Source organism: Gallus gallus, chromosome 10 (genome assembly GCF_016699485.2).
Source record: "Gallus gallus isolate bGalGal1 chromosome 10, bGalGal1.mat.broiler.GRCg7b, whole genome shotgun sequence".
Taxonomy (NCBI): domain Eukaryota; kingdom Metazoa; phylum Chordata; class Aves; order Galliformes; family Phasianidae; genus Gallus; species Gallus gallus.
In genome coordinates this window covers 9,031,917-9,059,747 of record NC_052541.1, presented here as the reverse complement: position 1 = coordinate 9,059,747, position 27,831 = coordinate 9,031,917, and the positions used below count along the sequence as shown (strand labels likewise).

Genomic DNA, 27,831 nt, shown 5'->3' with positions numbered 1-27,831 from the left:
ATGGGAAGTGTAGATTGGATATAAGGAAAAAGTTTTCTACAATAACAGCAGTGAGGCACTGGCACAGGTTGCCCAGAGAGGTGATGGGTGCCCCATCCCTAGGGACACCAAAGGCCAGGCTGGAGGGGCTCTGAGCACCTGATGGAGCTGTAGGTGTCCCTGTTCACTGCAGGGGAGTTTGACCAGATGGCCTTTCAGGCTCCATTCCAACTCGAACCACTACTATAATTCTATGAAGTAGTCAGGCTGCGCCCACATTCAGGCCGAGGCTTTCTAACTGGATTGGTTTGACAGATAGTAGGGTTTCCTTGACCTGTTTTACAAGGCAACATACAGCAATGCATCACAGAATCACCAAGGTTGCAAAAGACCTCCAAGATAATTGAATAACACTAAATTAAACTCAACAGTTACTCCTCCTGAGCTTGATTCCTGTGAGTCCTTCTGTATCCACAGCATGCTAAATCCTAGAGATATGCGTTTAGATGTGGGCACTGCACTTGCTGGGGCAGTAACAGTAATAATAAATACCTGTACTTACTGATTTGTGGAATTCCATCTCAAATGGAGCCACTGTTTCCATTGGAAGGAGTCACTGAAGGGAATGTGATTTCTCTCCCTCATAGTTTGTTTCAGCCCATGTTGGGGCACTCTCATCACAAATCACAAAGGACCGAGGGTCCAAGAGTTATAGGATTGAGGGTCCAGGTGCTGTGTTTGTTCATGATGCAGTTTACTGACAGTGTCCTTCCTCTCTACACCCTGCATCAGTTCCCAGGCAGGGAAATGTTTCCGTGCCAGGCCACAGACACTGAGCCCGTGCTCTTCATTTGTACCACACACACAGTAGGTAAATACAGTACGATTTAATCAGTTCAGGATTAGGGCCGAGGCGCTGCATGCTCCACTCCTGCCATGTGCAGCACAGCCCGGTGCCTGGCAGCAGGAAGGCCCGTGCTGCGGCCGTGCTGGGACTGCACCGGATCACCTCAGCTCTGTGGAGCTTCCACCGTGGTCAGGGTCCGCTCGGGGCTGTCTGCATTGGCTACACTTCCCTCACCCCTGGCTAAATGAAAGTATGTCTCAGCCTTTGAAAAAGCCATCCTTCTGCTCATCCTTTTGAGAACGTTCTGTCTGCCCTCGGATACACGCACTGGGCTGACAGCTTGGGAAGCGCCGGCCTTCAGGGACAGAACCGCTCCCGCCTCCCGCTTCCCGCCCCCCGCGCAGGCCTGGCCCGCGGCTGCACTACAGTTCCCGTCACGCCCGTGGGCGGCGCGCAGGCGCGGGGCGGTGCTGCGTGTCGCGGCTGGGAGGCGGCTGTGGGAGCTGAGTCGCTGCCGCCTGCCCGGGTGAGTGGGGAGCGGCCGGGACCGGGACGGGACACGGGGGTCGGTTGGGCTGTCCGGGTAGCGCTGGCGAAGGGGACGCGGGGCGGGAGAGAGGCGAGCGGAGCGCTCCGTGCGCGGCCCGGGAGCGGGAGCCCGGCGGGAGCGGCCGCTGCTGCAGCCCCGCCGCCCGGCGGAGGGAGGGGGCCGGGTGGGTCGGGGCGCGGGCCCGGCCCGCTGCCCTCTGCGGCCCCGACCGCCGCTCCGTGCGTCCCTCCCCCGGCGCCGGCGGCCCGCGCCGCTCCCAGCCGCGCCCGCCCGCTCCCTCTCCTCGCGCCCCGGCCCGGCTGGGCGGCTCCCGCCGCTCCTCTCGGCCGGGCGGCCCCGGGGCGGCTGTACGGGGCCCTGGGGGCCGCGCCGTGCGCTGCCTCGGCCCGGGTGCGCTGCGGACTGCCCCGCTCGGCCGGGCGGTCCCGGAGCTGCGGTTGTGGGAGCTCTGCCTGTAGGTCTGGTCAGCTCACGTCTGTCAGCAAGCTGCATGTTTTGTGCAGCTTACAAAGCGTGTGCGTGAGTGGCACTCGGTGAGGAAGAACGCTTTTCCGGTGGCTGCTAGAGGGGTGCTCGGCATGCTGCTGACATGAGAGTCTTCCGGTAGTGAGCACCGTGCTGCTGGGGCTTTGAAGCGTTAAATACAACAGGTGGGTGCAGAAACTCGACCTGTGATGCTCGAGGTGAAAGGCAGCAGGAAAACGAGCAATGTAACGTGAACAAGTGAATCCCTCTGCTGTTAAGCTATAGGCCTGTACATTTTGCAACCTATTTTAGTAAACACAAACGTATGGATGTTCCTTCAGACAGCTTGTATAGCTGATCTGTTTCCCTTTGATTGAAGGGTCTGTAGAAGTTTCTCTGAGAGTGCATGCTGTGTATCAGTGCCTCTGGTGAAGAGAGTCCAGGGGTTGCCTGAAGAGCTGAGGTCAAAGGCTCCTGCAGCGGTGGTGCTGTGCTGTGAGCGGGGATTGCCTGGGGCTGAGATTTCTGCTGGAGGAATGTCCACCTGATAGGTGATAATAGGGCGTGTGGCGAGTATGTGGCACATAGCAGGCCTCCCTGGAATGCTTCCGAGGTGCTTATCCCTCCATTCTCCCATCCCTGCCCTGTGTTTGGTTCTGATCACAACGCCTGCCCTGCAGCCAGTTGGATGAGCGGGTCTGGCGGTGTTCTGCAGGTGGGCACGCTGCCAGGGCATCACCTCTGCTCTGTGGCGAGCTGCTGGGCAGGCAGCCCTGGTCCTCAGCTGCCACCACTGGTATTCCATAGGCCAGTAAGGGCATGGATCTGCTGCCTGGTAGTGGGTGACAGGTTTTCCCGAGGTGTGCAGAAGTAGGCTGCACTGAGCAGCACCAGCTGGTGGCCTTGTTGTTGCTGCAGGCCCCTGTTAGTGAGCGAGCTTACTGCCTTAATTCCACACAGCTGTGGAACCAGCCAGGAGTGCAGAACGTAACCACGGGTCTTGTGTGCATCCCGGGTGCCCCCTGATACGGAGCAGGGCTGAGCAGGACTGCAGATGTTCTCCCATCTCCTTTGCCATGGAAATGTCTATCCCTCATTGTGCTTTCAGTTATTCGGTGCTGCTCTCTGCTCACCTCTGTCCCCGTGTGGCTGTACTGACATGCGTGAACTTGAGAGGGCTCTGTATGCTCCATATAGAACCAAGCAGATGGTTTGTGTGAGCAGAATGAAGCCTCAGGCTTGTTTATGTAGGAAAATAGCCCAGAACAGCTCTTCCTCACTTCCTGGAGTCACAGCTGCAGGCGCAGGAGAGATGCCACCTGCTGGCTCTGTGTCACCCAGCCACGGGATGTCAGCTGCAGTGCCAGGTCCATCTGCCCTGCAGTAGGTGGGCACGGAGGGCTCGGGGATGTCTAAAAGCCTTCTGGCGTGGTGCTGCCTGGCCACGGTGTCCTCAGGGCAGGAGTATTTAGTTAAAGTCATTTTTCTTCTTGGTTTGGTACATAAAGATAACTCAGGAGCAAAACATGTTCATCAGCAGTTAATGTGTAGTTGTGCCACAGTGGAAATTCCCCTGGGAAATGTCACCTGTGGCCATGCTGCTTCAGCAGGGGCATGCGAGGGGGGGATCCCAGGGAGCAACTGGGGTTTAAGGCAGTTCTGTGGGCATGCTGGCCAAAACCAGCTCGCTTCATTGTTCCTGAAGTCACTTCTGTTTTAAAATCTAAGTTGCAGAAACCGTTTACAGAGGACTTCAGCAGGGCTCGTTTCCTGTGGGTGACATATTGCTATGGTTACTCCTGTTGGGGTCCCAAGAAACGATGTCCTTGCATATAACAGAAGTTTGCAAGGAAAATTGGGGAGTGACTGGTTTTAAACTTGTTTGTTTGTTTCTAACATGCTTTGAGATAGAACAGAACAATAATATCTTAATTGTAGATTGAGTGTATGGAAGTTGCTTGACAGCCACTCAAGGGATGAGTCTGGTAGTTGTAAAATGGCCTGAAATAAGGTAATTGCTCTCTGCTCACTTCCTTAGTTGTTCATTGATTCATCAGAATATCTTCCCTTCTAATGTATCTTCTCTAATGGCCAGCGAGTTAAAACTTGCTTGATTGGAAGTGATGGTTGTTTCCACTACCTCAGATGCATCTTATGTGACTATCAAGTTGCTGGAATGAAGTGCTTACTCTACATGATAGTTATATATGTGATAAAAAGGTTAGCCCTGTAGGCATTTTATGTATGTAATGTTTCTGTGCTAAAGCTATAAGGATACTTACCAAAATCAGTGCTGCTCATCAAGAAGTGCCAAGTATTTGCAAAGGCAGAATTGCTGGTTACCTTTAGCAGCAAGATGTGCCATTAATATTCCCAGTCCAAATAACTGCCCCTTCTAACAACTGGTAAGTTTTTTTTACATAAGTGTCTTTCTCAGCTGCACTGCGACCATGAATAATGGAAGGCAGTGAGAGTACCAGATGTGTTTGGTGGGAGGTGGAGGGGATGGTTTGAGCAGACGATGACTTTGGCTGGCCTTCGTGTCCTTTTTAGGCAATGAGAATTCCTGGCACCATGCTTTAAAACCTGTTTTTTAGCATGTTATACATACGTATTGCAAGTACTATATCAAAGATATTAGCAAATGTGTCCAAAACACCTTGAATTTGCTAGGTCACAGGTGGTTCTCTTCTTCCTAAAGAGAAGTCTCTGTTACAAATTACTGTGGTTTTTTTTGCTATAACGCTTTTTCCCTCTTTGTGTGTGTGTGAACATTCCAGGATTTGAAGTGGATGCTTTGATTGTATGTAAAGACAGGTGAAGCTATGGGTTATGACCCGGGCATTAATGATGAGTCATTTTCCAATATGAAAGATGTAAATCCAGTAAATAGAAGGTAATTAATTCTGAGTGACAGCATTTTACAGCTATTTATAGAGAGGAAACACAGCCTGCCTGGATGTAACGTATGGTTGTGCAGTGCTACTCTGGGTCAGAGTAAGAGGAGCATTACTGTGCAGCATGCTAACTACTCTGCTCCTTGTAATTACCAGTTAAAATGACACCTTTTAATATTTGGATGCAAATGGCCATACAGAAACATGGTAAATGGCAGCACGTTGATGTAGGACTCGGGCTGTGCAGCCTGGTCACAAACAGTGCTGTGTAAGTGGCTGCAGGAAATGTTTTTCCCTTATGATAGTGCTTAATGCTTTAAGTTGTGCAGAAGAGGAAAACGTTAAGGCTCTAGGAATGAGAAGTTTGCATGCAGATTGTGTGGCATGTGCTGCAGCAGCAATCTAGTTGTTCTTTGGCTGTCATGCAGCTCCAGAAGCAAACACTGTAGGGCTGTAGGATGTGGTGCACCAGCCAGGAGAGGTGCTTTTCTGGTTACTTTTGGAACACTGCTTGGAGAAGTGTAGGTGTGCTGCTCTGTACTTGTGTAGCTGTTGAATTCTGTACGTGGTGCTTTCAGCTCTGTGGCCTCTTGTGAAAGGCCCAAACTCTCCCAGTGCCATTGGCTTTAGTTCCAGGGAAGCCAACTGCCATCCTCTCGGTGTAACTTAGCACAAGGTGGAGAATTCCTCCTGACTGCTGTTATTTTTGGGAGATCTTGTTCTGTGTTGGTAGCTCAGCCTTTGAGTGGTCCTATCAATGTCAACTATGGTTTATGAACAAATTACAGTGTGTATTAGCAATGCTTTTCAAAAGCAGACGTGCTGAAAATAGCTGTAAATGTGTTCCTCATTGGGTTGCAGGTGTTGGTGGGAACTGGAAATTTACCAGTCCTGTTAAAGCCAGATAGACTTTACAGGTAAAACAGCCCGATGTCCTGGGTGAACCTTCACGTGCTCAGCTCTGTTCAGTGTCTCTGAATTAAAATATCCCAGTGTCTGTGTCACTGCCAGCATTCGGAGACCTTTCTGGGTGTAAACAAGTGAGGAGAAGGAATCCCTTAAGCCCAGTCCCTTGATATAACGTGGCTATGCAGCCCTTTTACTTAAGAGGTAATAGCTTTGTTCATCTGCTTTTGAAGTACAGTGTAAGCCCAGGTTTGAGTTAACGTAGTTATTATATGTGATGTGATCATCTGAACTGGACCTTGGGCTCCATAGAACAAAGTGTTTGCTGAATGCCTGATTTATTACTCAGAATCTCTATAGAGCTGAGAAAGGAGTTAGATGCTAATTAGCGAAGATGCATGAATTTTGCTTTAGCTCCCAAATACATGAAGGATGCTGTTGCTCACAGGGAAGTCATTCAAGTTCCCCTTTGTGTGTGTGTGCCTGCACATTCAACGCAAAGCAAGAACTTTGCAGAGCAACAGCAGAATCCTGAAACTTCTTGGAGAAAATAAGAGAAAAATAATTTGTCTGCTTAAACGTCGTCGTGATTAACTGTGCATTATGTTCCAAGTCAGATGCTCAAGCATTAGATCAAAGGTTGCCTGTGTTCTCTTAGGATGTAAGAAGTACTGTAGAAGGATCTACTTTAGAAGGACCCAGGTTTCTTCCAAATGTAATATTAGGGAGCAATTAGCAGCCTGTTATGTCCTTTTGGTAGTGGGACTGAGTGTATTGCTGTTACATGGACATTGTGTCCCCCAAGCTTTGCATCAAGGTGCTTTAATTTTCATTTGACAGAACAGAACAGTACTTCAATTGCAGTGATATCATTAATAAACATCCTCTGCTTCCCCTGTAAGTAATAGGCAAGGAAATGAGTCACTAATAACCAAACATCTTGTTTGTATTGACGTACTCCTTTACCAGCCTTGAGCAGCAGCAGCAGCAAGTATACATCTTAGCTGCTCTTTTGACTGAGTGTCTGTAAAAACTGGTGGCATTAAGCTGGGCTTATAAATTGGGGTATAACTGTTGTCTCCTTCCAACCCCATGTCCTGCCCTGCTCTGTGGGAAATACAGCTTTGGAGTTCTCAAGAGAATTAGGTGTGGACATGGATCTTAAAATATGCTTAGCTTGCTTCTGTGTTGTTGTTGTTTTAGCTACTGATGTAATGGGAGAAGAGGGCATTGCAGGGTGGGATTCTGCTCAAGGAAGAAGCAAGACTTCTGAGCACACTGTGTCTTTCATAGAACAGCGGATCAATATGAATAAGGGATTAACAACTTCCCTTTCAGAAATGCATTTAGAAGCTGAATGTGCTTTTTAATTGGGACATTTACCTTAATTATGGCTATTTATTTCAAAATCTTTTTTTTTTTTTCTGCTTTTATAGATCTGGTTAAGAATAAGACTCGGGTTCTGAAGCATTTGAGCAGCTTGTTACTGCCCAAGTCATGACGCTCCCGTTTCGAAAAGACTTGGACAAGTACAAAGATCTTGATGAGGATGACATTCTAGGCAAACTATCAGAAGAAGAACTGAAACAGCTGGAAACGGTTTTGGATGATCTTGACCCTGAGGTAGGTGTTAGCAGAGAGAAGTTATTTCTCTTCATTAGTTGATAAATTAGTGTGCAGTAACTTAAGACTTTCTTTTACTTGAACTCAGCCTGTAGTTAGCATTGTCTTGGATGGATTTTTTTCCTAGTCTGCTAGCAGTCTTATTTACGGATACATATGTGTATGTAATGTCTCAACAGGGTTGTTTCCTGTATTCACATTGCAAACCACTGCAGTAGAGGAAAATAAAATAGGGGTTTGTCAGGAGGAGCTGTGTGGAGTTTATTTATACAGGAAAAGTTGCTCTTAAGTGATCTTCTTGAAAGAATTTACTTAGAAAGGCCTGTTAAACTTTCCTGTTTCCTGTGCAGGATGGTAAACAGCCTTTTGCATCCATTTCTCTTTTGTTGCTTCTACTGTTGGATGGGAGAGGGAAGGCACTAAACTCTTCCAAAGATTCCTCATCTTGTATCCAGCAGCATGACTATTGCCATTCTTGGACCTTGCTGACTTTGCAAAGAGGGGGCAAAAAAATTCTCAACACCCGGACAGTTGTCAGCATGGGATGTTAAAGAATATTTTAGCCTTCTGTTATGAAGAGCTGTGTGATGTTCTATATAGATCCTGCAGATTGAGTCTGAATCCAAGACCAGTGTTTTCACCTCCTGATTCTCTCTGTTCTTGTTTTTGTTAGCACCAGGGTTAACTTTCAACTTGATATTCAGGGATTGCTTAAGAATTTTGATTACTCATTTTGTTATATAGCAAAGTATTCCTGATATTCTAATTTGCTTTGGTTTATAGATGTTTTAATAGAGGAGAACTGGCAGAAGGGATTGACTGTCGTCTTATGAGTCTGAATTTCTGTTAGCATATCTTTTTTTTTCTTTAGCTGAAATATGTTGATATAGCAAGAAAAAAAAAGCAAAACCATGGAAAAAAACAGCAACTTGAATCAGGTCAAAAGTAGAAATACTTGGTGGTGTTAACAGAGAGCAGCGTGGATGGTTCTCTTAAGCACAGGGAAATTAGTGGTGGAGGAAGAAGACTGCTTACGGACTGTCTAAATCTGTAAATAGCTGAAGTTTATTCAGCTTCAATTAAACAGTGCCCATTCTAGACAAGAAATACTAAACTAGCAAGTATTGTGCTAGGTGCTATTGTACATAAAGATGTTGGGTTTGAACTTTGAGGAAGGGCAGGAGAAAGAAGGAGAGGAATCTGAACAGGTTCACTCAGACTTTTTAAGCTACATTTATTTGCTCTATTTTGTTTTGCAGAATGCACTTCTGCCTGCAGGCTTCCGACAGAAGGACCAGACTGCTAAAAAGGCCTCGGGTCCTTTTGACAGAGAACGACTCCTTGCATATTTGGAGAAGCAAGCTCTTGAGCACAAAGACAGGGAAGACTACGTGCCTTTTACAAAAGAAAAGAAAGGTAATGACGCCACTGCCTGTGTAGGTAGTTAAGAAATTTGTGAAATGGGCTAGCCCGAGCTACTTTGAACCAAAGTTTAGTGAAGCAATGGCAGCTCGACTGCTTTTTAACCTACAGATTGCCTTTGTACAGAGGCAGGGTGCTTCCTGTTCCAGCCTCCTGTGGCACTGGGGGTGGTGTGCCATTTGCATGTAGTGCAGGAAAAAAATAAAATTCAAAAGATTTTACCAAAAGTTGTCAAGTTCTGATGGGGGTGGCCCTCTCCAAATAAGAGCTACCCCTCTATTTGTACCAGTAGTAACAATTACTGTTGTGCCTCTGGCGTAAGCCCCATGGTTCTGAGTACAGACAGTGATATTTGTAATACTAGACTGAATTTAAAACAGCAGTAGAATGATGTGTCGTGGTAGATACCCAGTAATGTCTGGCCTTACTAGCCTACAGCATTTTTGAACAAGTGGTGTAAGCAATCATGTTGTTTTTCTGGTATTGTTAGTGAAAGATTTTAATAAGATTGCTTAGTTATTATTAGTTAATTATATACTTAACATTGCAAGAAGCCTTGAAATCTGGCAGTGGCTTATGATAGAAAAGCTGTGGAAACACAGAGCTGATAGAGTAGATGTAGAATCCCAGGCTTTAATGATACATCTTTTGGTTTCTCACTGGCTCAATATGAATAGCTTTTATTTTCAAGAGAAAAGAAAAAAGAATGCACACTTAAATGTTGTAAGAATAGATTATTTATGTTTTCACAAGATGGGTTCCCAAATTTACCATGCCTTACTGAGTATCACTGATAGGGGCAGGAGCTCCCAGTCCTGCACTGGCCACATATGCAAAGAAGGAGGCTTTTAGCTGTCACCAGTGTTTGTGTGCTGCTCCTGAGTCCTAGCTTATCTGAACCCTCCCCAGCACCATGGCAGGTCTGCTGCAGTAAGAATGGACAATGCTGCCTTATAAACTGTGTTCTGACTGCTCAAGATGAATAGGCTCCTCTCTTAAATTGTTCCTCTTTTGTTAAGGGTTTGCTACCAAACCCTGTAGTTCTGCTGAAATCTGTTGTGAATCATTGCTTATTTGACGCTCGAGTCTTCATTCATTACTGAATTTGTATACATTATTGTAATTGTACAGTAGATTCAGTGATATTTTTTGTGGGGGTATTTGCATTTTCTCTGTCTGTGCAAATAGCTACAGCTATTGTTCAACATCAGTCTCTTTCCTGAAGGGTTGCAGAGATTGTCACTTTATAACATGCACGATGTGGTGATGCACTGGAACAGGTTGCCCAATGAGGCTGTGGATGCTCCATCCCTGGAGGCACTCAAGGCCAGGCTGGATGTGGCTCTGGGCAGCCTGGTCTGGTGGTTGGCGACCCTGCACATAGCAGGGGGGTTGAAACTCAATGATCATTGTGGTCCTTTTCAACCCAGGCCATTCTATGATTCTGTTGTATAGCTTAACACTCTTTTTGTTGAAATAGAACTGTGGCACTTGGTTGCTGATGGAGTTTCCTGACTGTGTCTATGCAAGTACCCAAGTAAGGGGTGATGCTGGGTAGCACTGGGTGCATAGGGCAGAGGAAAGCACCTGTCATTTTGGTCCTCTCTGCACTGCTGCCTCTGTGGCAGTACCTGTGCTCCTGTGTTTCCTCCCCAGCCTGCTTCTTGCCTAGCAGATCTGCTGGTCTGTGCTGGAGACAGCACAATGGTCTGATGGGAGAGTCCAAGTATGTGGCATTGCCTCTGGTGTTTGGCAATCCCTTTCAGCCCCTTCAGGACTAAGGTTGGCCAGAGAGGATTTCCTCTAATGAGCACTTAGTTGTTTTGCACATATGCTTCTTTTCCCATCAAGATGTACTAGTGCTTCATTCCACTTGGTGGTTCTTTAAAGCCTGCTTATGTATACATGCACACAGCAGAACTACTTGTTTGGGTTGATAAAATCTGTGAGAACTGCGTAGGAAAATAGAAGGGTCCGGCTGTGACATATCTTGGTTAAGAAAACTCAAATGTCACTTCCTTTATGTAATAAAGTATTACTAAACAGCAGTCTGGATGTTGCAATATGGCATGCAAATTTAGTTAATAAAATTTCCCATATCTTTTGAAGAGGATTTATTATAGTAACTTCCTACTTTTTTTCTTTAATACCATGAAGGAAGAAAATGACGTTGAAAATGAAATGTAGCTTGATTTCATTCAAACTGAAAGAATGTGAATACAGGTGTTCAGTGTGGAAATTCATGCCCCTGTTAAATGAGAGGGAAGAGGGAAGAAGGCAGACTGCATTGCAGAGTAGGTGAGGGATAATCTTTTCTGCTCTTGAGAATTGTACAGTTCGGTTCTGACTTGTGGTGTTCATGTCAGGTTTGTGCAACAATGGCAATCCTGTATCCCTTAATCTGATAGATGAGGAGATCGTGATCTCTCATCAAGATGTGAAAACTGGAAAGGGAGCAGAGCAAAACTTGATTAGGATAAGGACTCTGTACAGATTAAAAAAAAAACCACAAAAACCAACAGCCATCCTTCTGTGATTTTCTTTAATGTTAAGAGGAGTTAAAAAAAGGGCTGGCTCATAACTATTCTGTTTGATTAGATAAATGCAGCTAGCAAGTTATGGAATGGGGCGGATGGAACATTTTGCTTGTTTGTGCTGCTAATTCAGAAGAGGAAAACTGACAACCCTAATCTTCAGAGGTAAAGGATCTCAGGAGAGAGATGGATCAGAGTTGTAGTTACTTTCTTGGTGCCATTTTTGTGAGTCGGGGTTGGCTATCATATTTGTGTATGCCTGGCTGCTCTCACTGCTCTAGTTTGGTCCAATTACCCCTTCCATGGAGTAAGAAAGGAGGAATTTATCCTTCTCTCTCTGTTTCTCTGTCAGTAGAACCAGTGTCTATCATGGTGACTGCACCTGCAGGTTTACCAGAGCAGCTCTCCCTGTGTTATTAACACCCCTGGTGACCTCATTTCCCTACTGCTGTGCAAACGCAAATCTTCTCTTCCCGTTGTCCTAATTCATTTTGAGTTAACATATTATTAAAACAATGTTAATCTTTTTCACTGCTAGGTGTTGTGAATTCTCCAGATTTTAACTTTTTTTTGCTGTGTTGTGAGATGTGGAAGATGCAAAATCACATAAAGTGCCCTGATATAGTGAAATGAACAGTGCTAAATGAATGTGATGCTTAACAATCCCTAAATTGTTATATTTTATTTTTCCAGTTCTTGGCTTGGTTTCTAGAAGCATCCTTTAAAACATACTTTGTTTTTAAACAAGATGTAATGACTTCAGTCACATTCCATTCCAATTAAGTGTTGAACCATACAGTGAACCATTGTTGCCTGACGAATAATTCAGGCAAGAGATTCATGAAGCCAGTGGGGTAATAATTTAAACAGAAGTGGCTTTGTCTCACTATGTGTCCATGAGCATGCCAGAAGGATTTCCCAAGGCACGCTGCAGTGAGCAGGATACCCCATCCCAACAGAGGAGGGGGACTTCAGCTCTGGGCCCTGGTGCCCTGCCCATGCTCCCCACTCAGCTCATCCAGATTCCATGCTTCTATGAACAGCAAAATGTGAGAATTATTGCAACTGGCACGAAGCAGAAGTGCACCTGACATTTGTAACGTACTTTCAGCTGCGCAGTGTAAGGCATTAGCAAAGCATTAAATACGTCAAGGTTTGTACTTCTAGGCTTTGCCCTCATTGCACATTTCTCTTCCCCCAGCGTTCCTGCCAGGCTGTCTCTTCTGCATAGGTTTGCTTTTTGTGTGATTTCTGCTTTTTTTTTCCTCTGCTCTACTGCTCAGAAATTATTAGGTTGACACCCTCACCTGGTGAGAGCTATTTTGGTGCTGACCTGCCTGGCTGGTTTGTGCTGCGCTCAGTCACTATTTGAATTTGGGATGCTGCTTCCCCCGTTTGCCTTTCAATCACTGGTCTTTAAAGGAAATGTGTTACGTGTTGAGAAATGAAGTTAATATCTTGTACGGGCTTTGAAGAAACAACTTGTCGAATTGATGTTCACCATACGAGGGCCTTGGAACAAAATAGCATGTGATATACCAGCTTTAACGTACAACAGTGTTCTAATTCACAGCCACGTGTTCTGCAGACAAATAATGGATAACAGTGCTATTTCCTCAGTAAGACACCAAGGAACACAACTTTTTTAAGCTGAATTACAAAAAGAGCAATGTTTACTTCAACTTGTAAGTTAATGTTGATGAACAATGAGCCCACTGTGTCGTAAGACCTGGTGATTGAGTTGTGGATCATAACAGCCTCTGTACTGCTGAATGTTTAGTGAATGTAAGGTATATAGGATATGTTAGAGGTTGTGCACCCTTCTTCATGAAGTCACTGATGACAGGAGGTTGTCCTCAGGTGACATTTGGTTCCTTTTCCTCATCAGAGAGCTGCAAAACTGATGTGGGGCTTTGTCCTGGCCTGCTGCTCATGGTCACTGGGTGCCTCCTGTGCTGTGGGATGTGGGGGAATGGTGCTGGCAGTGGTGAGTGCATGGCTGTGCTGAGCACTTCTGAACACTCTGCAAGGCCTTCCATCCCAACTTGGATACTGTGTGCGGTGTCTTCTGTGCTTCAACACACATCATTCAGCTCTCCTGCCTTTAGTGGGATATGCTGCTGTGTAACTTGGAACTGCAAGTTCATTCTGTTGCAAAGAAAGGCTGTGACTGAATCCCAAGATGTAGATGGTTTAAGGTGTTAGCCAAAGCCATAAAACACCTGAATATACAATTATTACAGAGATCATATGGACATGTCTGAAATTTGCCTTTCTATGCTGTGTTGTTTAATCTTTGCAGTGTCCTTGTTGGCTGAAGAGCAAGGAGGATGCCGTGTTTCTTTGTGCTATTTGGAAATGTTCCACCTAAGAGTCAAGGAAGCTGCTCATCGTATAGACTGTGCAGATGTGTGTTATAAAACAAAGCAAAACAAAAAAGGGGGGGAGGAGGAGGTGGGGGGAGGAAATCTCCAAAGTGCCCTGGCAGCAGGCTTTGAGTTAGATCATCATCCCCAGAGGTGGGGAGGTCTTTTTCTGAAGTATTTGCTGATTGCTAGAAGCTGGGAAGGACTTGCTCTCATGTACATGCTGTGAATCTCTGAACTCTGGGCTAGGGCGAGTGAATGAGAGATTGTATACACAAGGGTGTGACCTGGTTTATAACAGACACTGTTCCCGACCCAGTTCATGTGCCTGGAGTTGGCTGTAATTTGTACTGCTGGAAGGGAGCAGCTTTAACATTTTGGCTTTAAGAGAAACTTTTCTTTTTTTAAATGTATGTATGTAATGGGTAGATTTAGTCTTACTTTTTCTAAGATGCAAATGCTTAGAACCTGAATTACTTAAGTTAACATCAGAAGAAGTAGTTCTCTTTTGTTGTGGGTGCTGTGTGATGAACTAGACAGGGGACTGAGCTAGGTTAAAGTGAAGTTGGTTTTAAAACCCGTAACATTTAGGAAGTTGCTTTTAATTGAGCCCTGTTTGCTTCTCCCACCCCCTGCCTGCTGCACAGCAGCTTGTGGTGGGGAATAAGAATCAGTAGCTGAATGGATTTGAGAAGATGGATTGTGAAACTGGTTTGGACTGTTCAGCGACAGGGCGGAGTGTCAGTGGAACTGAAGCATTAGTACGGATCTGCAGAGAGAAGGCTGTGTTCCTTCCTGGGTTTCTTCCCAAAAGGAACAGAAGGCTTAGTCAAGAGCTAGTGTTAAGGCTGGGGGAAATCCCACAACACTGCCAAAGCACCTACTCTTCAGATGCTTACACTGCACTGTAAGACGTGTGTTGAAAGCAGAAATCTTGAAAACTTGAGAATCTTTGATTTTAATTTACTTGAAATAATCAGAAGAGGTGTCTCCAGGATCAGCAAATGGCACTCAGTGCTTTTTGCAAAATCACAGAATGTCTCAGGTTGGAAAAATGTTCTATAAAATGCTTTCTTAGAATGCTGTATAGACTCTTGTTGCCACAAGTCTGTACCTGGTATTTTTGACAGGCCTTCTTGCATAGTGTAGATATCTTTTCTCATCTTGAAAGCAAAAGAGAAATTCTAACAGCAAACTTAATAGGATTGGTCATCTTAGAATAGGCAGAATTTCATTTTAATTCTTGTAAGTTTTTCATATTTGTTTTACAAGCATAGGTTTTTATTTTTGTACAAAACTGGTTATTAAATTACACAACTGAGAGGGCCAAGAATTCTTCAAATGCCCTGGGGTTTCTGTGTTTCTAAACAGAATTCACATGGAGTTCACAGAAGAAGCCAGCTTAATATGGAGAAAAGCATGAGCTGCACTGATGCTGCAAGGCAGGTGGTGTGAGTGGATGCTCAGGCACTCAGTCGCACCATTTCCCTTTCTTCCTCCTCGTGCTCTGCCAGCCTCACCTTTTTGCTAGTCCATGTTACTCAGGGAAAACAACACAAATAGAGGTGATGAAAGGCTTTAGGCTGTGTGTGTGCTGTTCAGAGCGCTTCAGAGGTTGATGGAAACCTTGTCACGTGTTCTCTTCCTTCTTTTAAAAATTCCACTTTAAGCTGAAAATTATTCCTGCCCCAGAAGGTGATGCTGATACATTGAAATGGGAGTAGATGTACTGTGTCAGGTGTACCGAAGTAGTCTGACACATTTATCACTGACGCCTTCCATTTGTGAAGGTTTTCTATGTGTCTTGAATTGCCACAAGCTTCCTTTTGCACTCTCCATCAAAACTGAGGTATCTGTGGCAATGTGTGTCTGCTGCTTTCAGCTCTGTTTGTAGTCAGAACAGTTATATAAGGCCATTTATTTTTTTGCTTCTAAATATACAGCTTTCCAAAGTGATAGCAACCCAGGAACAAAAATACTGTGTTGCTAGCAACGAGTCTTTGTCATCAGACTCTTGTGAAGAGTTCAAATTGTGTCCTGTGCTAGTGGTGATGCTGAAGTTCCTTTAAAAAGAAAATGAGCCACAAACTATTGTAGTCTAGGGTGGGGACATGGGGAGAGAGGAAAGGTGGCTAGGTGATAGGGTTGTCATCATTTGTCTCCAGAAATGGTGAAACCAAAACCCGAATTTGTCAGAATTTCCCCAGAATGTAAACTCAAAGATTCCTTTAAAGCATCTTGTCACTGGGAGGCATTTAGAAATGCTAAAGTTAGTTTTAGTCCAAACATGTAACAAGATACACTTGTACGTGTACAAAGCAGCAAAATACTCTGCTCCTGGCTCCTGCCCAGCTGGCCTGCTGCTGCATGGGGGGTGAGCTGGTGTGCTCCGTGGGAGACCTGGAAATGCCTTACCGTGGGTATGGAAGGGTGGATGCCTGAATTAACTGAGAAGTCTTGGATTATGGACACCACCTTGCACTCTTGGGAGCAGTTAAATGCTGCTGGAAGCTGTGTCCCTCAGCTCTGGCTTCTGGTGGCCCAGATGGGGAGGCTGAACACTAGATGGTGGCAGCTAAGGTGGATCATGCTTGTCTTTAATAAGATGCAATTGTAGACCAAAGCTATCTATCAGTATGCATCTGATAAACACACTGTTCTTTCACCTTCGCTCACTTTTCTTGGTCTTTAACAGTACACAAAAACTTTGAATAGCTGTTAAGATTAAAGTTTTCTAGTTGTGAAAACCTCCTATTGAATGTATCAGTTTTGTTCTGTTATCCAGGACCAAAGCTTTTACTTACCACGCTAATTTCTTTGGTTCTTATGTAGCTGTAACCTTTTTTGTTGTTCTGCAGGGCTAATCCATATCCTTCCAATCTGAACCGTTGATAGAATAGTTATTCCAATAACTTTATTTTCTGATATTTTTTGTTTACCCTAGCTTTTTGACCAAAGAGATATGCAGGAATTTTGTACTGTACAAAATACATTTGTAATGTATTTACCCTTAATTGAATTTTTCCTTTACCTGTCTGTAGTGGCTAAAAGGTGGGTGTGATATAGTTATCACTACAGCTCCTTTATCTCATTGAATCTTCGTGACCTTTCTTGTTTCTAAGCATTATTATAGAATATAGTCTTTGGCAGTGTGTGCCAGAGAGAAATTATCATCTTTTCTGCTGTTTTCAAACTATGCTCTTCTTAAGCACCTCAGGCATTTCATTTTTTTTTAAATTCAAGATTAAGCTGACATCTGAAATCAGAAATTATGGTATGTGCTGTAAAACCACAGTGAATATTCAGTTCTGGGATATGAGATGATTCTTAGAGAACTTATTTCTCAGGCATACTCAAATTACAGCTCTGCCTGGGTCACTTTTTCACTTGATGCATTTAAATGTATCTGTACTTGTTTTCTAGTGATATTAAATTTTATTTGCAGGCACTTTATTTACAAATACGTTGTTTAAAATGCGTGATGCAGACTTACATTTTATCCCCTGATGCTCAGAAGAAACAAGTAAGATTGGAGTCCTGCTACAGACTCCTGAAAAGCTGGGATCTTGAATAATGTTATATTCCTGTTTATGCCCTTTCCTCATCTCTGACTTCCAAGAGCAAATAGAAGAGCTCTCATTCCTTTGTTGCCCGTACTGTCTTAGGATTTCTAAAATGTTATATGTATCTGTATGAACAGAAAAGTTTAAAGTAGCTATGTAATGCAAGGTAACATAAAACTGTTCACTTTCTTTACTCTAGGGAAAGTATTTATCCCGAAGCAAAAGCCTGCCCAGTCTTATGCAGAAGAAAAAATTGCTCTTGATCCAGAACTAGAGGAAGCCTTGACAAGTGCCACAGACACAGAGCTATGTGACCTCGCAGGTTAGTGCTGTGGGTTTCTTTGTTTGTTTTCAAAGTATGACTGGGCTGCTGCATGTTTAGAACTTAGAGATGTACAATTAATGGTAGAGGGTATTCGTTATCTGAAATGTAGTAGAAACTACGATGTAGGTCAAATTAAATGCTAGTCTGTTTGCAGCATATCATCTTTGTTGGTCTGTGCTAACATATAGGAATGTTTTGGCTTAAGATTCCTTATTTTAAAACTCAGACCCTTTCAGTTCATTCCTCAGACTGGCTGCTTTTTGTTTAATGTTCACCACTGCTTTTTCATCCATATGTGTTGGTACGTGCTTATATTCCTAAAGCTTCAGTCAAGAATTATTTGGCTGAACTTTACTTTTAACTATGATGCCTGAATCCGGTGAGGTTGAAACTTTCTAAGACACGAAAGCTATCTAAAAAGTCTTTTCTACTACATTAAAAGTTTTTCTATCTTTTTAAACTAAGAGATTCAGTGGGTTATTGTACTGCTGATCTGATGTTTTATGGACTTCAGTTGTTATTATTTAAAGGAACTCGGATGCTAAGCTGAATTAGCCAGGGACACTAAAATTGTTCTTTGTTATTTTCTTTTTTTCCCTTTTAACAGCTATACTGGGAATGTCCAACTTGATAACAAACAATCAGTTCTGTGATATAGTAGGAAGCAGTAATGGGGTTGGCAAAGACAGCTTTTCAAGTAAGTATTTACACAAGCACTAAACAAATGTGTTATTTGTACTGCAGACCCTTACTGTAGCGTTAGCTATTTTCTGTTACACTAGCATTTTTAATAGGACATTGCATTGTAAGTTAAAGATATGTTTGTAATGTTTCTAGTTGAGTTCTGGCAAGAGTGGGATTACTTATTCACGCTTAAACCTGTTCTGTAGTTAATTCACTTCTTGGAGAGATAGAAGTGGGCACAAAAGTGCATTTGTGTGCCGTTGCTTTTAGGTTTAATGTGTGTGTTTGTAATTCAGATCCTGTGTGCTTTCTGGAAAAAAGCTCATGCTCAAGAAAAGGAGGAAGGGCGTGAGAACACTGGAGGAGGACTGAACTTTATAAAAATATAGTCAGAAATGATAGTATACTTCTTGGGTGAGGAAGAAATGTGAAGAGTGAGGAAATGATCTTTAAATACAGTAAATATTTGGTATATATATCACATGTGTACAGCAAATGTATGCAACTGTTTGATTACAATTGTATCCCTTACATTTCAGATATAGTAAAAGGTGAAAAAATGTTACCTGTTTTTGATGAACCACCAAATCCCACAAATGTGGAGGAGACTCTGCAGAGGATTAAAGATAATGATTCCCGTCTTGTTGAAGTTAATCTAAATAACATCAAGGTAATTACCTGAATTATGCAGTAAATATGCTGCCTTTTTTCAGCAGAAGACACTTAAAGCTGTACTAAAGCTCTATGAGTGGGCACAGTGGGCTTATTTTAAGTATAGAAGCCTTCCTGCAAAATGTTGCAGTGTGCTTCAGCTCCAAGTTTCTGGTCTGAGATAAAGCAGTAAGCCATCTCGGTATCTTTTATGAAATGCATACTCTAAAAGTCTCAGATCTTCCTACTGCCAAACCAGGTTTCTGTTGCTGCCAAGCTGGTGACAGTTCCAGCAGTTCACCATCATGGAGTTAACTGCTTTGAATCCTTTGTGCTTTGTGAAGCAGCGTGCTCTCAATTACTGCTATTGCAAACAGAATGGTATTTGTACCTAATATTCTTCTGATTCAGGTACAGAAGAGCTGTGAGCAATTATCAGCTCTTAAGAATTGTTTTTCAACATGACTGAACATTTCTGTATACACACATATATATATATATATATATATACCTGTAAGAAAACAGAACTATAACACAGCTGACTTGCTGCAACCAGTCGCTTGTCACTGCTTTCTGCACTGTCTCACTGGCAGCCTAGACTATTTGTTGCCGTTACTGCAGGCAGTAAAAGAAAGTGCATTTTAGGAACACTGCACAACAGTGAAGTACTGAAGTATTTAAAAAGGTAAAAGAACAAAACTGCTATTATAATAACTTGAGAAACTTGCTACTGTAATTAATTATCTAAAATTGTTCCTTGTACGGTTGGTTGGTACTACTTTGTAAAAATTGTCAAACTGTAAATTGGTGAATTCTGAGATTATTTTTAATATAACACAGAGAATGGAATTCTATTGGTTTCACCAGTTTAGAGCTCTTAAGTGATTTCCTGTGTATGAGAGATTAGTATGGTAGTGATGGTAAGAATGTTCAGTTCATGTAAGCTCAGTAACATTTCCAAGACAACTAAGTATCTTTTAACCCTTCCATTGTGGCCCTGGCATTAGTTTAATAAAGGTGAATTGCTTTATAGAATTACCAACTGACAGCCACTGCATCTTGCATGTAGCTCTGGTACACATCTAAGCCTTTACTATGAGACTGCTGGAGACCAGCAGTGGTTAATAGTATAGTGTGTTGTGCTGTGAAGAGAATAAGGCAATGGAAGAATTTGGGGGTGGAGAGTGGGGGTTAAACTTATGCATCTCAAGAGACTGAAATGCTATTTTTATTTCAAGAACATACCAATTCCAACGCTGAAAGAATTTGCAAAAGCTTTAGAAACCAACACACATGTGAAGAATTTTAGCCTTGCAGCCACCCGAAGTAATGATCCTGTTGCTGTTGTAAGTACTTGTGCAAATTTGCTTCAGTGGGATATAAGGGAGGTTAGGATGGAAAGATGGAGTAAGGGATAGAATAGAATCCTGCCTGTATGTGTGGGTGTATATATATAAATTTTCAATATGAAAATGATTAATTTCTTTTACTCTGTATTGTATGTTTACTTTAGCAAACCTTTGCTGTATCGAAGTTGGTAAACAATTACTTGATGACTATACAGCAATGCATCAGATCATGAGATGAATGGGAATTCCATTTTGCTAACCTCCTTCCTGTTTTTCTTTCTTTCCTAGTTGTTTAATTACTAATGCTCACACCATGAATTAGGAGTACGCTCAAAATTAACTTCAAGGGAAATACATGTGAGGCTGAAAATGCTCATCACATTTTTCAACTAAGTAGAGTTTTGGTTGAAGAGAATTGTAAAATACCCATTTCTCTGATCTTCCTGATATCAAAGATGGGCACGATGCATTGGCATTAAAAGTATTTAGTTTGACACAATTGAAACCAAAGTCTTTATTGTTTGGTCCTGTTTTTCTGTACTGAATCAAAAGTAGTTCCTTATTTATTTGCACATAAAGAAGTAAGAAAACAGCACTAACAAATGTGCTGGGACAATCCTTTGCACTTGTTTTAGCTTCAATTGTTTAAAACATTCAGTGAACTGAATAAATAAACATTTGAAGGCTTTGTTTTGGGTCAATTAAAAAGTTCCTTTTCAGTGGAACAGAAACGTTTGTAATAAGAAGGTAGAGGGTTGGTTTTGGGGTCTGGTGCTTTTTGTTTCTACACGTTTTTTGTTTTTGCTTCCTACCAAATCTGTAGACACAAGCATTTTGAAAGTCAGATCTCCTGTTTACAAATTAACCATATCTAATTCTCCTTTCAGTTGGCTTAACCCCCTTTCTTTGACCTTTACTTAGCGGCTTGCATTACTCATTGTGTGCTGTGAAAGCTTACAAAATGGAATTGGTCCAATATGCTAATTTCAGACAATTTATATTCTGTGTAGCTTTTTGGTTTGTAACAAGAGTAAGACAGGCCTTTTCTTGACTAAGTACTATTAAGAAGAGAATGTAGATAATTCCTGGTTGAAAACTCACTTCAGTCTCAAGAAGTGAATACTTTCAAAGTTGCACTATGCATGTGTGAACATGTTGCTCCTATTGAACTAGTTAGTGGAAGTGGTCATTGCTCTGTCCTGTGATGTACTGTAGCACAGTTCAAAAGTTTAATGGTACTTTCTTGCATTCAAAGGCTCTTGCAGATATGCTGAGAGTAAACACAAAATTAAAAAGTTTAAACATAGAATCAAACTTCATCACCGGAGTTGGAATTTTGGCACTGGTCGATGCACTGAAAGACAATGAAACACTGACAGAGATCAAAATTGATAATCAGGTAAGTGAGACTGTGGTAGCGTAATTAAAATCAGTGCTTCCGTGCTGTCTGTCCTTGTTGACTGAGTACTTTTAGGCTACTTGTGATAAACATTCAAAAATATTTTAAGTATCTTAAGCTGTGTGTGTTTGTCTTTAAGATTTTCATAGGCATCCATTTCAAGAAGCACTTCTGTGCTTCTTTGTGCTTTAAAATGCACAAAGGTATGACAGTGAGCTTGTGCCTTTTAGATTAATAAAAAAAATGGTACTTGTTGACTAATATGATGAAGGTATCCTGATCTCTTTTTTATGAGGAGTGAATACACCTAAGCTCTGCTGTCTTTGTGTATCTTTCATTTAAACAGAGGCAGCAGCTGGGTACTCTTGCAGAAGTAGAAATTGCCAAGATGCTTGAAGAAAACACCAAGATCCTTAAATTTGGATACCATTTCACACAACAGGGACCTCGAGCCAGGGCAGCTGCAGCTATCACAAAAAACAATGACTTGGGTAAGGCCTGTCAGTCGAGAATAACTCTTAAAACTTGTGCCACTCGTGTTCATTTAAAGCTGTTTGTTTTTCCAGGTTTTCCTTTGGTATAATCAGGATGGAAAAAAATAAGTCAATCAGTTTCAGATTTCTCCTGTGCTTTTACTCTTATTCTTCAGTTGCTACTTCATGTTCCCGGTTTATGTTGTTGTAAGATGTCCAGATGCATGAGTTGAGGATTTTAGTATAGACCAGAAACAGGAAGAACATTCATATTCCAGATGCACTGTGGCAAGGGAAGAAAAATAATAGTTTTGATTATTTGGTTTTATTCAAATAAGATTAATTGCCTTTTTAAAAACTATTTGAATTTATTAGTGTGAGATGCCCTCCTCCATGCCTGTTCACCCAGTCTCATTTGGAATGCTTGAGCAGGGAGGGGTGAATGCACTGTCATGTGCAGAAGTTGGCACAATCACCTCTTCCCTTACAGCTCCATTAATGCACTGGTGCCTTCCCTGCCCCTCTTAGGTGTAGATGGTAGCAGTGGTGTCTTTATTTACTGCATTTAGTTTTGTTGTTTGGAGCTAACATTAGAACGCTAACTAAACAAAACAACAGAAAATTGGTTAATATTATAGCATGTGAATGGAAATCTCTTACATAACAGTGTCAAATACTTGAAGGTTTCAACTATGACAAGTTAAAAGGAGGGCAGTATATTTAAATAGAATTGCATTTTACAATTCTGTTTCATTAACCTTTGTTGGGTTGGATGCTTTGTGATGCGGTAAGGATTACACATCCCTTTGGTGTGAAAATGAGCCAGGCTGTTCAATAGGAGTAGTATGAACTCAGGAAGAGATCTAATAACAGAGAATGCTTCTAAGAAGCCAGAGTTTGGTTTCCTGATCTGCTTCCCTTGTAGTAAAGTTGAAAGTGGAGGCTAACATCTCTGAAAGAAAGAGAGGAAGAGCAGCAGGTAGAATAGAGAAAGAAGAAAGGCACTTAAACATGCATAGGTGTTTCTCAAAATTAATTCCAAACCCGTTCTTTCTCTTGTTCACTCTGTATGTCTCTGTCCTTTAAGGCTTCTCTTTTGGCTAGTTCTCATTTTAGTGTTTGACTGCTGGAAATCTATGTTTCTATTGATATCTTGACTGTTTTTTCCTTGCTTTCTTAGTCTGGAGTAGCCGAGTAAAAATTTCTGCAAATACCTTTTCACCTCTCCAGCCCTGAAGCTACAGAGACAGGTTACTCTGAGTGCCCACTTGGGTGTCAAGCACTGAAAACCAAGATGCTCAGTCTTTCTGCTGTCTTTGTACGTGACTTCTTTATATTAAAAAAAAATAAAGTCTGCATCTTTCTCCTTTGTCTACTCTGTGCTGTACTACTTCCCCTTCCTTCTTTGTCTGAAACTGTGCATATTGCCTTTAACTGCATGACTGCAGAATTTGAAGGCATTCAGTGGATCTTGCATAAAGCCAGAGCAGCGTGTGAGCGTTGGTGATTTTATTCATGGATCTTTGTTGCTTTTGCATTTTATGGCAACTGAATATTTTTATTAATAAATTGAATGCTTTAGGCTATTGAGCAGAACATCTTGAAGGGTTTTTAATTTAGTTTTGTTTATTGGAGTGTGTATAAATTTGAATGTGTGTAAATCTTACTGGGTATTCTTGAAAGTCTTACATTGTTTCTTTCAAAGCCAAGTAAACGCTATGGCAATAAAAACAAAGACTAACTTGTTAAATCTGCTTACTTAAAGTAAAATGAATAATGTTCCTTATACAATTCTCCTAACAAATATTTGCATCTGTTCTTGTGTAAATGGTGGATAATATTAAGTGTTACTTTAGATTGTATTGCATGAGCCTTTGTGCAGCAAAGTAGGGAACCATACTACATACCAATGATGTAGAAATATGTAATATAGTGACAATAATATTTTAAAGTACATCTTTTTCTGTTTTGTTATAGTTCGCAAGAGAAGGGTTGAAGGAGATGGCCAGTAGATCTTGTTAGAACTGTGTGAAGATTTCAAGGGTCTTCAAAGCACGCTCCTCACGGTGGGCTTTGGCAATCTTGGACTGCATTTACCTGGGTTAGAAGGGAAAAGACTGGAAACCCCATTCCTTTTAAAGCAAAGCTATATTAATAATCTGCTGGTATGCATCACATTTTTCATAACCACACCAATCCATGTACAGATCCAGTTTTTGATTGTTTTTGTTTGTTTTTTTTAAAGAACTTTTTTGTATTTTAAGACCTTGGCTTTGCTTTCTACTAAAAATGTAATCGCAAATCAATTGTATAGTTGTCTGTAGTCAAAGAATGGGACATTCAAGATCATTGGGCATATAATGACCCGATTGAAATGTTAGAAAATCTAGGGGTTCTCATTTACATGAAGGGGTTTGTATGTTCTTGAGAACAATGCTTCAGTGATGATGGATTTTCACACAATGGTTGGACTCATTGTTTGGAGCTGTTCATCCTTGTTCATATGCACTGAAGGGAAATCTTTCACAATTGTCTTATTTGTGTATTTTTTTGTTTTGATTTGTTCTTGATACTGTGATGAAGTGTAAACATCCCTTAAAAACAGGCAAAAATACATTGATTTGAGGGACTAATTAAAAAAAACTGGGAGTCTTGCAAAAAAAAAAAAAAATTAAAAGCCTTGCAAAGTGGGTTTTTCCTTATACACTTAAGTCCTAAAAGTCTTTTAAAATGTCCCGGAATTGTAACTTGCTCTGTATCTAAACTGGACACCTTTAGACTATCATGTGCTCATCAGCATTTAGTTCATAGCCTTCGTTTAAAAATTCTTATCTACATGCATAACTAGTATGAATTTCTCTAGAAGTAGTGGACAAGCTTTTGTTAAATTTGCCTAATTTTGTACAGGAGAAACAACCTTAATTATAAAAATCAGTGTCCTAAGTTTCTGGCAAATGAAAAATCCTTTTTTACAAGCTATTGCATTAAATTGTTAGTGCTTCATATAAATGTATAATTTTTCATGAAACAATGAAGTAATGCTTTCTTGAAAGGCTTGATGTTTGAAACACTACAACTTGGAGAAATTAACCAATGTGTAGTGTCAAATTTGCATAGTACAGTACTTATTCAAGCATTTCAAGTTCTGTATCTATGCCAACTAATAAGGCCACAAGGAACACTTAAATTTCTGTACATAATCAAAGTACATGTATTTGAAATAATGAAAATCTAGGGGCTTTTTGCTGTGGGCCTATTTGGACTGTACCATACCAAGCTTACTTAACGTTGTCATGAGACCTTAAATTAACAAAATATCCTGATGGACTGCTCAGATATATTTATGAGAACTCAACTGACAACTCTTTTCATCAAAGGATCATCGTATGGTGAGCATTTTATATATGGGAAAATATAGGACTGAAACTTTTGCATCACGTTGTATGTACTATAAAAATTAACAGAGCAATCCTCTGACACTGTGCCTGTGTTACAACTTTCTGCAAATGATGTCTTGGATTTTAGACAGACTTTATTCTGCAGATGACTTCCAATTTTACTGCAACTGTACAGCAAATTCGAAACTGTAGTGCCTTCAATGAAGATGTATTTAACTGGTTTATGACTGTGGAGGAACATATTTTTTCTTTCTCAAAATTGGTCTATTATTGAATAATTACAAATAGATGTGTGCTCTGAAAAGCTATTGGAATCAATTCTATTAAAACCAAAGACTTTACAGAGTGTAAGTTTGAAGCAACCAGAAATGATCTGATGACTAGTAGCAATAAAAAAGGCTTCTTTTGGTTTTGGCTTTTATGAATTTTTAAGAGCTTCCCAGATGTTAAAATTTACATAGTATGGATATACTCACAAGTTAAGTGGTTTTGTTTTTGGTTTGTTTTTTTTTTTTTTACAGACAGGAATGATGTATAAACATGGTGAAAGTCTGTAATGTGCTCAGTTGCCTAAAGCTGAACTTCTTGCCAGGCACCATAACAATTTTGTGTCAAAAAATAGTCTGTAATGTTTTCCTTCTTTTCTTGGAGGGCTGCATGTTCATGAAATCTGTTCACGTGTTGTGATTTTGTGACAACTTATTTTATACTATCAGACAGGATTATGCAGTTATGTCCTACTTGAAGATGAAGGAGAAAAATGAATGGCTGGATTATGGAAATGATAGCCAAAATCTCTTCTTTACTACTTTATAGAATCAAGTTTAACTGCTTCATGGTTAATATTTCAATCAAAGGTAGAGGCTGCTAAGTTGTAACTCTCAGGTGTCCTGTCATAGGTAATAGTAGAGGGCCTTTCTTAACTGGTTAACTGCTAAGAATTTGTTTGTCAACCCTTTCAGGGTAGGTATCTGACCATGGGCATAGAAAACTTCCCCTCAACTGTTGAAAGACATTTGGCATAGACCATGGAACAGCTGAAACAGTTATAACACTTTTGTACCTACAGTATATAACCATTTTGGAATAAATTAAAGAATTCAGTCTGTAGCCAGGAATCATAAACAGTCTTAAGCAAAGTTGAATGTTGGGATTTAATGGTTTCTAGTGTAGCATATGACTTTGAGTGTAAAAGTGGTATTACTTTGATAACTGGTTACCATAAATGCAAGGTCTTTTTCCAAAAGAGGTGGTACTCTTCTTCTAGATTCTTTTCCAGGTTTAATGCAGAAGCCAAATAACCAGGCATTGTTGATTCCATTGGCTCCAATCTAAGCATGGAAATGTAGACTATATTCCAAAACAATTATCTATATACTGTTGTATTTTAAAGAAATAGCCTAATTCTTTCTACAGCTTGTAGGCTATAAATGAGCATGTATTCAATTTAAATTTCCATTGAGGAAATGTGAATTGAGTGTTTTAGCTTATCAGCACTATATGTTGTCAGACTGTAAAGCAGTAAAATTTTTGAATGATTAAACTATTGTATCATTTTGTTTGTTTTTTAAATAGTACATAATACTACACTACTAAGCTGTCTGTGGTTCTTTGCCTGTTCTCTACATGAGCTGTGTTATATGGTTCAGTACTTGTAGCTGGCCTTGCTTGGCAGAAGATGCCAGAGAAGCTCAGCATCTCCATGGCTTCTTGATCTTCACTGCCAGTCAGGCTTCCATGCCTCTTGTATCCCCGAACCTCTAGGGGGGAGATGGTTGAGTGAAATCCCTTCCCCTCTAAGTGCAGAGCAAGTTCCAGACTGCTTCATGAGACTGAATGTGTGCAAGTCTAGGGAGCCTAATGGCATGCATCCCAGGGTTTGAAGGAATGGCCTGATGTGGTTGCCAAGCCTCTCTCCGTCATATTTGAAAAGTCACGTCTATCAGGCAAAATCCCAGATGACTGGAAAAAGGGAAACATCCCTTTAAGAAAGGAGGACCTGGGGAACTACAGGCTGGTGAGCCTCATGTCTGTTCCTGGGACGGTCGTGGAGCAGGTCTTCCTGAAAGAGATGTTAAGTCACAAACAAGGCAAAACGGTCTGAGGGCATAGCTGTACCAAGGGCAGATTGTGCCTGACCAATCTGGCAGACTTCTATGGCGGACTGACAGCATTGGTGGACATAGGAAAGGCGACTGATGTCATCTACGTGGACTTGTGCAAGGCCTTTGACATGGTCCTGCACTACGCCCTTCTAGATTGGAGAAATATGGGTTTGAAACCTGGGTGGGCTCAAAAAGTGGACACCCATGAACAGAACGAGTCAACAAGGCCAAGTGTGAGGTGTTGCATATGGGTCAGGGCAGTCCTCTCTTGACCGCCAGCTGTGGTGGGAAGTGC

At 41.7% G+C, this 27,831-nt stretch overlaps 1 protein-coding gene across 5 annotated transcripts; it reads left to right on the top strand.

Moving 5' to 3' along the window:
* Positions 1–1,287: 1,287 nt before the first annotated feature.
* TMOD3 (tropomodulin 3) lies at positions 1,288–26,974 on the top strand. Of its 5 annotated transcripts, none has more exons than XR_001468191.4 (11): positions 1,288–1,352; positions 7,081–7,267; positions 8,527–8,683; positions 17,352–17,474; positions 18,085–18,174; positions 18,701–18,831; positions 20,051–20,158; positions 21,417–21,560; positions 21,907–22,051; positions 23,214–23,351; positions 24,011–26,974. XR_001468191.4 is itself a non-coding variant. In NM_001005813.2 (10 exons), the coding sequence occupies exons 2-10, from the start codon at positions 7,142–7,144 to the stop codon at positions 24,043–24,045; spliced, it is 1,059 nt and encodes a 352-aa protein (NP_001005813.1). In that variant the 5' UTR covers positions 1,288–1,352; positions 7,081–7,141; the 3' UTR covers positions 24,046–26,974. The 5 variants fall into 5 exon arrangements, 2 of the variants coding, with proteins under 2 accessions (NP_001005813.1, XP_040562243.1); XR_001468192.4 differs by having other exon boundaries at positions 1,288–2,026; XR_005862548.2 differs by lacking the exon at positions 1,288–1,352 and adding an exon at positions 6,609–6,790.
* The last annotated feature ends 857 nt before the right edge of the window (positions 26,975–27,831 follow it).